Source organism: Haplochromis burtoni, unplaced genomic scaffold (assembly GCF_018398535.1).
Source record: "Haplochromis burtoni strain Fernald_Lab_line unplaced genomic scaffold, NCSU_Asbu1 Contig_389, whole genome shotgun sequence".
Taxonomy (NCBI): Eukaryota; Metazoa; Chordata; class Actinopteri; order Cichliformes; family Cichlidae; genus Haplochromis; species Haplochromis burtoni.
The window spans coordinates 226389-239530 of record NW_024582750.1 but is presented as its reverse complement, the minus strand read 5'-3'; the positions used below and the strand labels follow the sequence as shown (position 1 = coordinate 239530).

The 13142-nt window shown below is 39.8% G+C and overlaps 1 protein-coding gene across 1 annotated transcript; it reads right to left on the bottom strand.

The window, feature by feature from the left end:
- Nucleotides 1-9232: 9232 nt before the first annotated feature.
- LOC102301405 (lysozyme C, milk isozyme) lies at nt 9233-12861 on the bottom strand. The gene is made up of 5 exons (XM_005944012.2): nt 12353-12861; nt 11367-11567; nt 11117-11180; nt 10864-10908; nt 9233-10686 (listed from the first exon to the last, which is right to left on the bottom strand). The coding sequence occupies exons 1-5, from the start codon at nt 12573-12575 to the stop codon at nt 10617-10619; spliced, it is 603 nt and encodes a 200-aa protein (XP_005944074.1). The 5' UTR covers nt 12576-12861; the 3' UTR covers nt 9233-10616.
- Between the last annotated feature and the right edge of the window lie 281 nt (nt 12862-13142).

Genomic DNA, 13142 nt, shown 5'->3' with positions numbered 1-13142 from the left:
TTTCTCAAAACACTTTTCATAACTCAGGTATTTTTCACAACATAGACTCACCCTTTTCACATCAGCTCTCCGATCAATGAATGAAAACATTTTAACACCAACAACGTTTTAAGACTTGGGCACCATGTTTTTTAAAATGCCTATTGTGGAGGAAAAAAAGTTAAGAAAAAAGTTCAGACATAGAAGTGAAATGTAACAGTGCATAAATGTATTTATTTATTTGAAACTTTAGAGAATTCCTGAAATCAAAACAGCAAATGTGCATGTGCATAAACAGGCAAAAAGTCTACAGAAGTATATGCAGCTCGTTGATGCAAAATATCGAATCAGACAATTACATGTCAGCAACACAAAGCGGACTGAGAAACACACACACACACACACACACACACACACACACACACACACACACACACACACATATATATATGTGTGTGTGTGTGTGTGTGTGCACTTTATGTGCATAATATTAAGTATATATAGATTATTATTATTAAATATAGGTAACATACATTAATTGCTTTAGAGATTAAAAAAATTGTCTCTGGTTGGGCAGGTCACGTACTGGGTGAAGGCAGTACAAGTAGAAGGAAGTTTACAGCTTTTCTTGATTCACATGTGTACATGCATTCATTCATATATTATGCTTATAGCACCTGCTCCATCCGCAAAGCCACCACCATTGTGGAGGACCCGACACACACCTCTCATACACACTCTACGCTCTGCTGCCTTCTGGAAGGAGGTACGGGAGCATTCGAGCCCTCACTGCCAGACTGCAAAACAGTTTCTTCCTCAAGCCATCAGACTCCTGAACACTCAGTGACAGTGGACTGACACACACACACACACATTAAAGATATTTATTACTGCGTTGATGCACTTCTCACTTGAATCTGACAACTCACTGAAACATTTCTCAGTCACAACTCTAGATCGTTCACCTTCTTGAGTATTGTGCAGCATTGCATTTGTGTTTTCAATCAGAGTAATTCAAACTTTTTGAAAGAGCAAATACAACAACAAACTGTCAGTGGTAACAGTGAAACTGATTTGTAAAAAGTGCCTTAACTCTTTGTGGTACAAATTCAGGTAGGTGTGGGGAGCATTTCTCAGAGATTTTGCTCCATATTGACAGGATTGCATCACACAGTTGCTGCAGATTTGTCAGCTGCTCATCCACATTTCTTCTTTGACCACATCATGCCAGAGGTGCTCTACTACAGCCCGACTGAGGTCTGGGGACTGTTGAGGAATTAAAGCACAGCGTTCTCCAATCTTCTGTTGGCCAATTTGGTGAGTCAGTTTGTAAATTTCCTGTTCTTAGCTGACAGACACGCCCCCGGTGTGGTTTTCTGCTGCTGTAGCCCAGCTCCTTCAAACCTTTTTAACATATGTCAGTCAATAACTTGAACTCTGTGATGAATGAATAAAAACCTTTCACTGCCCTTTTTTAAAATGAGTCCTTAAAATGTTTTTTTTTTCTCTCATAACCTTACTGACAAAACTGGAGGCCTAATACAGAGTAAAAATTGTTCCAACATGAAAATTAAATCTGAAGGATTTTCTGCAGCTTTACAAAACCGATGAAATGGAGAAAATCAAAATGATACTCGTGAAACTGTATGCATCAGAAAACAAAACAGAAAATATATAAAATCTGAGAACATAGCACCAATTACTGTACAGTCAAATAAAGCCACGCTACACACCTTCTGCAACCACTTTATTAGGTACGCCTGTTCCACTGCTCATCCCAATAATCCAAATGTCTAATCAGCCTTTTACATCAGCAGCAACTCAAAGCCTTTTAAGCATGTAGACATGGTCAAGACAGCTTGCTGCATTTCATACTGAGCATCAGAATAAGGAAGAAAGAGGATTGAATCATTAATCTCACACAGCCTGATTTTCCTGCACAGCCATTGGAATGGTCTGAAATGAGAAAAATCCAGTTATCCAGTTCCAAGATATCTTTACCCAGCAGTCCTCTCGGTAAATGTACAGTCCTGATCAAAAGCTTAAGAGCACTTGAAATATGGCAAAAAAAATATCTTATTTTGCATGGTTGAGTCTTAGCAGGGTTTGAAGTATAGCTTCAACATGCAACAAGGAGAAATAAGAGTGAGACAACACATTTTTTATGAGCATGCAATTTATTGAAAAAAACGCTTAAACTAAAGCAGGCTATTTTACAGCTGATCAAAAGTTTAGGACCACATGCCTTTAAAAGGTCAAATTTGTGCAAAAATGTGGATTTATTGCCATTTTCTGTAAGGTAGCCACACTGTCATGATGTTCTGATGGCAAAGTCAAAAAGCCTTCTCCTTTTTGAACATGGGGGAGTTGTTGAACTGCATAAGCAGTGTCTCTCAGAGCGCACCATTGCTGCTGAGGTGGGACGCAGTAAGACAGTCATTAGGATTTTCTTAAATGATCCTGACGGTTATGGAACAAAAAAGTCAAGTGGAAGAACCCAAAAAAATTCACCAGCACTGAGCCGGAGTATCCAATTGGCTGTCGGGCTGTTGGGTGCCGACTGCAGCCCCGTAACCATCAGATGGCAACTGAGACTGAAGACTGGTGCAGGGGCGTCAAACAGCCGGTGACTATGTCCAGATGTTGCAGAGAGAATCCCTGATGACTGAGAGCCCTCGTCTGTGTGGTAACCACTGGGTTTTTCAACAAGACAACGCAGCAGCACACAATGACCGCAGGATAAGGGACTTCTTCCAGGAGGTCATCACTCTTCTGGACCATCCTGCATGTTCCCCTGATCTAAATCCAATTGAGAACCTTTGGGGATGGATGGCAAGGGAAGTTTACAAAAATGGACAACAGTTCCAGACAGCAGATGCCCTTTGTGCGACCGTCTTCACCACTTGTTCCCACTCACCTCATGGAAATGCTTGCATCAAGCATACCACAAGGAATTATTGAAGTGATCAATAATAACAGTGGAGCTACTGATTACTGAGTTCATGTTTGAAACTTTGATTTCTGTTGCGTTTAACAGGATTTTTGGAGGTGTGGTCCTAAACTTTTGATCAGCTGTAGAAACAGCCCATTTCAGTTTAATTGTTGTTGTTTTGTTTGTTTTTTTAAAAAAATTGCATGCTCAAAAAATGTTTTGTCTCACCCCCATTTCTTCTTGTTGCATGTTGAAGCTCTATTTGCAACCTTGTTAAGATCCAACCATGCAAAATATGAATTTTTGCCAATTTTCAAGTGGTCTTAAACTTTTGATCGGGACTGTACCTTGTTGATGTCATACGAGAACTGATAGGAAGGCAACACTAATTCAAATAACTACTCATTACAAACAAACTATGTACTGAAAGCACAACACATCTCACCTTTCTTCCTGATGCTCTGTTTGAACGTAGCAGGTGTTCTTGGCCATTTCTTGATTTCATTCTTGATTGGCTGATTGGATATTTGTCTTAACAAGCAGTTGAACAGACATGCCTAATAAATGAAGACTGCCTTAACTGATCTATGAGCTTCACTAAGATTAATGAGAGTGACATTACTGCTGTGAGAATTGTGCTAAAGAAGTTGAGAAAAAACTGTAAAATTTGTACTTTTTGTATTAAAAAGAATGAGATTTGTAACATTTAGTTGGCAAAAAGAATAAAAACCTGTGGTGTCAGTCACGACAGGTCTTACTCTTTCCATGACTGTTCGCGCCACCTCTGTAGGCATGAACCCAGCCTCCTGGATTTCTGACCACTCGGCACTCCACGTGAGCCTGTATTACAGCTGCCTTCTGCACACCCATATCACTAATCCAGCTGTGACAAATCCTACTCGCTGCTAAATCTCCCCACCCTCAACTCCCCAAACCCTTCGACAGAGAAGCCATCGAGCATCCCATCGGGTTCCCTCTACACAGATGTTACAGCTGGATTGCAGATGTGTAAATAAATCACTGATCAACACTGTGAGCTGCATTTTTTTTTACAGCGGGACAGCCGATGTTACTGGGTGCTATTTGTTAAATGAAAAGAAATACACCATTCAAATAAAAGTGAAAAAAAAATGTAATTGAGTGCAGTGTAGTGTAATCTACAGCACTCACAATCAACAAACAAAACGAGTTTACTAAAAATGAGACACCCGTATGTTAGGTGAATATTTTCACACTCAGTTCTGTGCCTCCTTTGTTGTATCTTTATTTCATTCTTTCATTATGCAGTCACTTTCCCCTCCATCGCAGACTTTTTCACACACACTGCATCTGAAAAGCCACTAGCACTGAGGACAACCCCACACATGCCTCATACCAACTCTAGGTCCCCAGTGTCAGACTGCAACACTTTCTTCCCGTAAGCCAACAGAAAGATTAATACTCAAGGAAACTGGAAACATACACAAATACACTTCCCTAAGTGCTTGCACTTTGCAAGAAAAAATGTACATCAGTGAAGGTGTGAACAACTTTGACTCCATTTCCTAGTCTTGCCTCTTGATGACCTTGTTACACAATGTTAATATTAACCTGCCAATCCAAGTCAGTTCCTACTTCAGAGTCCACCAGTTCGGTGAATGAAGCCTTGACACAGGTGAGTTTTTAAGGTTGAAGTCTCCTACTTATGTACTTGAGGTGCTTTACTTAAGTATTAGGATGTTTAATCTATTAAGATAAAATCTATTAATATATCTATCACATAGGTGGGACTTCTATGCTATAGTACTCATGTAGCATATGAGACAACACAAAGGCATAATAATGTAATGTCACAATGTAACAATGTAATGGGATACTTTTGTAATTCATAACTTTCACTACTTAATAATACTGAAGAGACCTACAGACTGTCACCAAGTTTTTATTCATTAAACTCTGTCGCATCCATCATGCTAGGATCTACGGTATAAACTGGCTTGAGGCAACTGTGAATGACTGTGGTTTAAATAAAGTTGAATTCAACTGAATTGACAGACTAGGAAAATCTCTTTGAAAATGAAACAGAATATTTAATGATACTTTGCTCCAAAAAAGTTGTATATAAGCACATAGGCACGACATTGTAGAACAAAGAGAGCTCAGGTGTATTAAATTCAAAGTGATCACTCTCATGCTCATCTGTATAAGCACCATCATCAGTCAGAGCTTGATGGCTGCTTTAAATCCCCTGACCAAAGGCCTGCTGGGTATTTAAACCAGAGTGAGCAACGAGTCTGCGGATTTGTAAACCTGGGTTGAAAGTCAGGCTTCATCTCCAGGGGACACAAGACTTCTTATCATCTGTGAAGTCTGAAACAGACTCTGAGAGGATCTTCACATGTGATGCTGGTGTCGATGCCGCCCACATGAAGGTGTCCAAAGCTTGTCAAAGAAGACTTAAAACTGTAACTGCTGTAAAAATGGCTGAATTAAGGCTGACAAAACTTGAAACAAGGGAATTCTATTTTACACTTTAACTAAATTAGCAAATATTTCTAAAAGCACCCCTTGGCTCGGACAAATGATTAAGAAAATGGATAAATGCATGAATGTTTTATAATTTTGTAGCAATAAATAGTAATACACAAATAGTTTGTAACAGGTGTGTAACTTCACTCTCAGATTGATTGATTTCTCGATTATGTCCACGTGTCTGAGGTTTGATGTAAAGTGAAGCCCCGCCTTTTTATGTAACCAAGCTTTTCACACACGCTCATATATACTTAATATTCTTATAAGGCCGGCTGGAGTATAAAGCCTGCATGTGCGAGCATGTGAGCAGCTGCTTAGCATGTGGCCCCTCCCACCAACCGTTTGACCCCAGTTTTACTCATTTCACCGGACTCCAAACACCCTCCTCCCCCCCAATCAGCAGCCATCTCCGCCCTGCTCTCAGCTTTGTTTACTCCCGAAACATCCGGACCAACAGCTTGAGCCAGTCTTTACTCTGTAAACATATATTTCACCATCCAACATCAATCACACACACCTCAGCATCATGCGGGGGCTACTGGATAGCAGCTGGATGAGGTTTGGACCAGCAGGCAGAGAGTCGTATGACTGGGTGACAGGATCTCCTTCAACATCAGAGCAGCAGGTGTGTAGAGTTCAGCTGTGTAAATCTGACAAATGTAATCCTTTATATTAAAGTTCCCCCAACAACAACAACTACTAATAATAGTAATAATAATGAAAGAAAGAAACATTTCTCACCTAGCTTATTTTTGTTTATCCTTGTTTTTAAATTAAATGTTATAATTTTAAGATATGAGTTATTCCAGCACTGATGCTGCAGAGCCAACATCTGTTGGAATAACACCATAACACCTTAAGATGAGTTACTGGCTCCTCTGCTGCTTTGATGATAGCAGATGTTGGTTGTTAAGGAAACAGATTTTTACATTAAGCTCAAAGTTGCAGCTGTTATGTTTAATAAATACTTTTATGCTACAGTTAAATTAAAGTTTTTTTTATTTAAGTCAACTCATTTTTTTCAGTTAATCTGATTTAATTTTCACCTGTTATATGTTCAATTCAATTCAATTGAATTCAATTTTATTTTATATAGCGCCAACATGTAACTCTGTGAAATGCAGAGTTGCCTCACTTTCCTGTTGCCACACAATTAGTTAATGCTGCCTGGATAGGCAGCATTAACTAATTGCTAGAAAAAGTGAGGCAACAGGAATTAGGGACACTATGAGTGGACGTAAGAAGAACATGTTTCTTCACATGTTGTTCTCTCAAAGCTGGAGGGCTGTAGAATCACCCTTTGTTTCTGGATCAAACCGTCTCAGGGTTATGAGTGATCAGCACTGCAGATGTGCAGGTGGGACAGCTTGATCTAAAATGAAATCAATGTTATCTCACTGCAGAAACAGCTGCTGGTTATTATAAATTGCCCATAGGTGTGAATCTTAGTACGAAAGTCTGTCTGTCTCTATGTGTTAGCCCTGTGACAGACTGGCTAACTGTCCAGGGTGTACCCCGCCTCTTGCCCTGGAAAAGCTCCAGCCCCCCGGCGACCCTGAAAAGGATAAGTGGAAGAGAATGGCTGGCTGGATGGATTATTACAGCAGTTGTAGTAGTAGCAGTATTCTACTACGAGACAGCCAGGTTTCTTTTGTTTGTACAAATTTGTTCATAAAATACAAACTGTAATAATTCAACAATTTGTAAATGAAACATTCTGACACATAATTTATGCACTGTTAGTGAATGAGGGCCGTCTTTTGGTTAAATGGTAAATTTTTTCAGTTTAAACATTTGATTTGTTTTTAATGTTTTATTGTGAATAATATCTTTTGGGTTTTTTTGGGGGGGCTGGGGGGGGGGGGTATAAGGTTATATACTTACCTGTACATCATTAGCAATCTGCATTAATTTGCACATCTCTTACATGAATGTGCTTATAGATGAATATGGAAGTTCTGACAGTGACAAATATATCATGAATTCTTCTTTGCTGATCTCTAGGACAACAGTTTTTATGGACTCGAATTAGGATTTCCAGAAAGTGTGGAGCTGGTGGTTTACATTATCCTTCCAATTGTCTCCGTCCTCCTGCTGGCTGTCCTGGTTGGTCTGATATACCGCTGTTATTCACACAGTAAACTAAGCTTGGCTAACATCATCACTCTTGACCTTGAGGATGCAGAGAGCAGCGTTGAGTTTCTGTCCTCTCTGACCAAGAATGCCGAGCGCCACGCCAGCACCAGCTCTGATGGATCCGATGGAGTCTTTGTTATGGTCTACCTGCCTTCACCGTACGAGGAAACGCTCACCAAGATCACCAGAGCTGCCAGCCTATCCAGTTCCAAAGATGTAGAGTCCATAAAAATAGAAAATATAGAAGCAAAAATGTGTCCAGAGCTCAAATCCACTGGGTGATAATTGTCCTAAACCAGACCCAGCCAACTTAACTTTCATCCAACTCTGCAGCTCAATAGAAAACTTTAGCTTCTCTTGGTTCCTGTTTTGATCTTAGTACACAGTCTTGTGTGTTTTTTTTCCTCAACACTACATGTAATATCTTTTCTAGCAGCAGAGGGCAGTAGCAATCTCTGATAAAGCAAACACACCACATGCCAATGTAAACAGATGCTGGAAAGGACCATCTAGCTGTTCAAGAGCCAAGCTGGACTTAAAGGGAACAAATGATATGAATTGCATGCTGGTCTTTATTTACTGTCTTTATTAAAGTTGATTCTGTTCATCTGGACGTAGCGTTTTCAGTGGGAGAAATGTTTCATTACTCATCCAGGCTTCTTCAGTCTCAGCTGACTGCAGGTTTACACAACCTTATAAACAATACATTTGCACAACGACTGAAACTAGCACCACTGAATGAACAGTGGGCTGGGAGGTCAGTTTAACCCCAGTTTAACAGTTAGAAAACCTGAAACTTATGGATTTCTAACTGTTTTGGGGTCAGGACGAAAGAGTTAAAAGCCAGAGAGATGCAGTGTTTAGAGAAAACGCGTCTCAATTGTGATTGTGTGATTCTCCTGACACACAAGGGATCACTAAGGGTTTGTGTTGTAGCGTCCTGATGACACCCAGTTTGTGCTCCAGTGGATGATGAGAGTCAGACATTAAATACTGATCCGTGTCCGTAGGTTTAAGGCACACATCAGCTTTTAAATGTCCACATTACTGTTGTAAATCTCACGGTCTAAGAAGGCCAACCTGGCGTTTTTCGCATCCTCCCTGGTGAACTTGCCGTGTTGACCCACCGTGTTAATGTGATCAGTGAATTGTGGTACGTCCTGAGATTTGATTTTCTCCAGGTGTCATCCACATACCTGATCCAAAGCTTGCTGGTGTTCCATGGTAGGATAACAAAGCCCCCTTTTCCACTTCTACCATTTGCAGGTTGGCCAAAATCGATGAAACTGGGGAACCCATGGCACAGCCATGTTTCTGCCTGTAGTACTGACCCTTATTTCTAAAATAGGTGTAATGACGACAGTTCCAAGAGCAAAAAAATGTGGTAAGTGCAGAGAGTGGTCCTGTTGCTGAGGTTGGGGTCACCCTGTAATCTCTTACAAACTACCTCCACTGCTTCAGTAACTGGAACACAAGTGAAGAGAGATGTAACATCGTACCAGACCATTGCTTCATCTGCCTCTATAGTCAAAATCCGAGGTGTTCTGGATGTGGTGTTTATAAGATTGGGGAAACCTGGAGACTGAAGAAGTCACTTGAATGAGTGACGAAATGTTTCGCCCACTGAAAACGCTGCTTCCAGATAAACAGAATCAACTTTCTGGGATTTCCTTATACCTGGACGATTGAGCATGCATCAAGACATTTACTGCATGTGTGAATACACTTGTTTGTGTTCTCAACTTTCGGATTTTCTTTCCCCTCTGTGACTGTGACATGTGTGTGACTTGTCCCCAAGGACAGAGTGGAACAGAGAGAAAGACAAATGTAGAAGTGCAGGATGAAGAATCTAAAGAAACTGCATCAAAGACTGACCTCTAGTGGTAGCAAGCCAGAATGACAACATCAACAAATTTTCTTACTCTAATATGGTTTTAATACACTGTATGATGTACACGATCACATGTTATGGTCATAATCTTTAGTAGTAATCTGATTTATGTTCCCAACACTGCACATGAAACCATGATAGCGGTATTATTTGTAACTATGCCAGGCTGAAAGAAGCACAGAATTGTTTTTAGCATTTGTTATTGCGTCATATATCATGTTTGAACAAAAAGATGTCTTCATTATTGAGGATCAAAAATAATTAAACTACAGCCCTTGAAGGGCTATCACCTGCCAACAAAAAGGTCCTGCATTTGAATCAAGGTGGGATCAACCTTTCTGTGTGGAGTTTGCATATTATCCAGTACTTCAGCAGCCTAACACAGTCCAAAGACATGCATAGGGGTAAGTTAACTGGCGCTTCTAAAGCAACTGGGGTGAATAAAAACATGAAATGGTTCTGGATTTTTGACACTAAAGGACACCTTGTTCGTCTCTGTGAGGCCAACAGCCTCCGACTGTATTTGACACCTTGCAGTAAGAACAAGTTGGATAGCTCTGCACCGTCCTGCTAGAACTGTTGGGGCTCTTGACAAAGCTGAAATTGAATCTTACTTGTCGAGTACATCCTATATTGTGTCTCCTGATGCTAAAGTTTAGTAATCAACCTCACACTGGTGATGAGTGCTCCCACTCTGCCTGCTCTGTCCTCTTTCTGGTTTTGTGTAGAGACAGGCAGGGTGTGCGAGGCAGTTCCTAAAGGAAGTACACCTACTGGCTGACTGTTTTAAAAATGGCTTGATGCTAACAGCATCTTTCTTCCTTTTAACACCTTCACCACATTCATGAACTCATCACATATATTTTGATGGTAATTGAATTTGATTGTTTTGTTGTTGTTGCTATTCAAAACTCCATCATCTGTGTGGTCTCACTGTTTAGTTTGTGCTTTGATCTGCTCCATGGCAGTACCTGTGCCATAGGTCATTATTATCTCTACTTATCTAAGTCACTGGTTAGCATTTCTGTATTCTCCTCTTCACACTGCTCATCTTAATCCACATTTCCTAGATTCAATTCAGTTCTTCCAGACAACTCTATATCTTTACTTTACATGCTTTAGTTTTATTTTATTTTCACAAATCACCTGTTAACATAAGATTCATTACTAATGGCATTCAGCAAAGTACTCAGCTGCTTGCTTATCTTTGCACTTATCCTGCAAGATGAGCTTAATCCTGCAAGAGAACAGATTTGCATTAGTTTATGCATTCAAATATTGCAATTTATTAGGAATAGCATATGCACTGATCTCACAAATATCTATTCAATATTTAAATATTGAACATTATTAGTAAAAGCAAAGAGTTCATCTTAAAGGTCATGTTTTCAAAACAGATAAAGATATAACTCACTCTTTCTTTAGCTCCTTCCAATGGGCTGCCCCAAAACCTTTTTCACTGTGGAAATCATGAAAATAGGCACTGAAGTGAATTTCACTGAGTACTCACGGTTCCTTCTGTTAATAATTGGTGTAGTTGCAAACAAAACATTCAACTTTCTAATCTGATCACAAAATCTCTCAGTTGTCATCGTGGATCTTTGCTGGTTCGTTGCATCCTGTGACATCATACCGACAAATTACATAGAAAAGACAGAAAGACCTACACCAGATCGACGAAGAGCTTCATCAGACAGCGGACATCGTCTTGTATGTCATCATCAATCAAGTCTAGAAGGAGAAAAAGAAACAAACATTTTTCTAGTTCAGATGTAGATTCTCAGTTTAATTACATTGTCTAGGCTTGACGCTACAATTACATCTGATATTCTATCCATCAAATTTCAAGAAAATAACAAGTGAAAGATATTAAAAATCTACAAACGTACTTATTTGCCTGTAATGAATGATACTCACCCATGCAGTTTATCGCACAAATATTTGGTGATGAATTTGTGCCGTTACCACAGACCAGCTGATCCCAGAGCTGGAAAATGCCATAGAGTGTGTCGTCCGAGTCCCCAGAAGAATTGTTCTTCTGCCAAATGCCATCGTCTCTCAGCCCGTTACTGACCAAACTGGTGTTAAATTCAGATACGTTTTCCACAAAACAGACGACTGGAGAAGAAAAGAGAAGCAAACTGACAAATGTTTTTCAAACGACTGGGCATATATCTGTTTAATTTCCTCTGGATATTTATGGCTCCTAGAAGTTGCTAATAATTCCATGACTTAGTTTTTCCTAGCACCACCAACATTTCAAAACATGTCTTTTAACATATCTTAAACAAACCCGAACCAGTTTCACCTAACATTTTTACCACTAATCTGGTTGATCTGGAGGAAGAATATTTATCTGTGTTTGGGATCATTATCCTGTTGCAATATGAATCCTTCTCAAAGATGACAAAGCAGCTGCCATCTGGCATGTTTCTTTGCTATCACAGTGGTGCTTAATAAGTTGCTGAGAGTTTGCTTTGTCATTTCACGTGAATCGTCAGATCTTAGTTGTTCACATTAAAATGGGATTTCAGAGAGGAAACAGAGTCGAGCCCACAGTTAAAGTACCTTAATAATGAAACTAAAGCATAAGAGCAAGATAGAAGAGTGAGTTGGGCTAGCTTGCCATTTAAAGTGAACACCAAATTACTGTTTATATTAAAGATATACAAGAAAAAAGATGTCAGGCATGACTCTTGTCATACTCCCAGTTTGTTTACAAGTCTAATGTTTTGATTTCATCAGCTTTCAAAGACTCTATACGAGACTTAAAACAAATATCAAGTATCAATATAAAATCTAAGTCCTAAAATACAATGCGTCACAATCCTTGGTTTCAATAAATCCATTAAATTAAATCTATTTCATTTCTAAACAGACTTCAGTGCATCGTTGCCACTTACTCTTGGTCACGAACTTCTCACTGTCCAGTCCTGAATCTTTTGCTTTCTGTGGAAGGCTGCTGGTTGCCCAGATCAGTTGGTCTCTCAGTTCACATTTTGGCACAATTCGTCCACCGGCCCAGCTGCAGCCCAGCACTACCAGGAGAAATATTCTGTGTACCCTCATCTTGAGTTCATCTGTCGTCTCTGACTCAAAGAGCATACGTGACTTAGAATATATCATCTGCAGAGCCGCTGGCAATAGGCCATCTCTTGTTCACTTTAGATAAATGCCATTCCCTGAATGGTGCACAATCGTTATCCCCATCAGCAGCCAATATCACATGGCTTCTGAGCTCAAAAGAGGGTGTGGGAAGAAAATGATATGTCTACCTGAAACTCTCTTTTCTTGTTTATAGGGCATGCCTTCATGTAGCTGAAAAGACCTGGCTGAGAGTGTAAAGGACAGACGAGGTGAAGCTGAATTATCACATTATCAGGATTCATAATTTCAGAGGATCAGGTGTTTGAGCACACAGTGTTACTACAGTAACCACAGAATGTATTAAATATAAGGCCACCTGATTCCTGAGTGCAGCTGTCATTTTATATCCAACAAAAAGAAGAACAATAACAAGTCCAGCAAAACAGCAACATAAGAAGAGCAAATTATCTTCACTCAGGAAGGAGACTAAAAAGAAGAAACCAGAAGTACAACACATTATACAAGCAGTGCTCATCTTAATTTGACTTGCAACATTACCTCATATTCCACAGTCCAAAAGTCAAAATGCTGGGTCAAAGTCTCAGG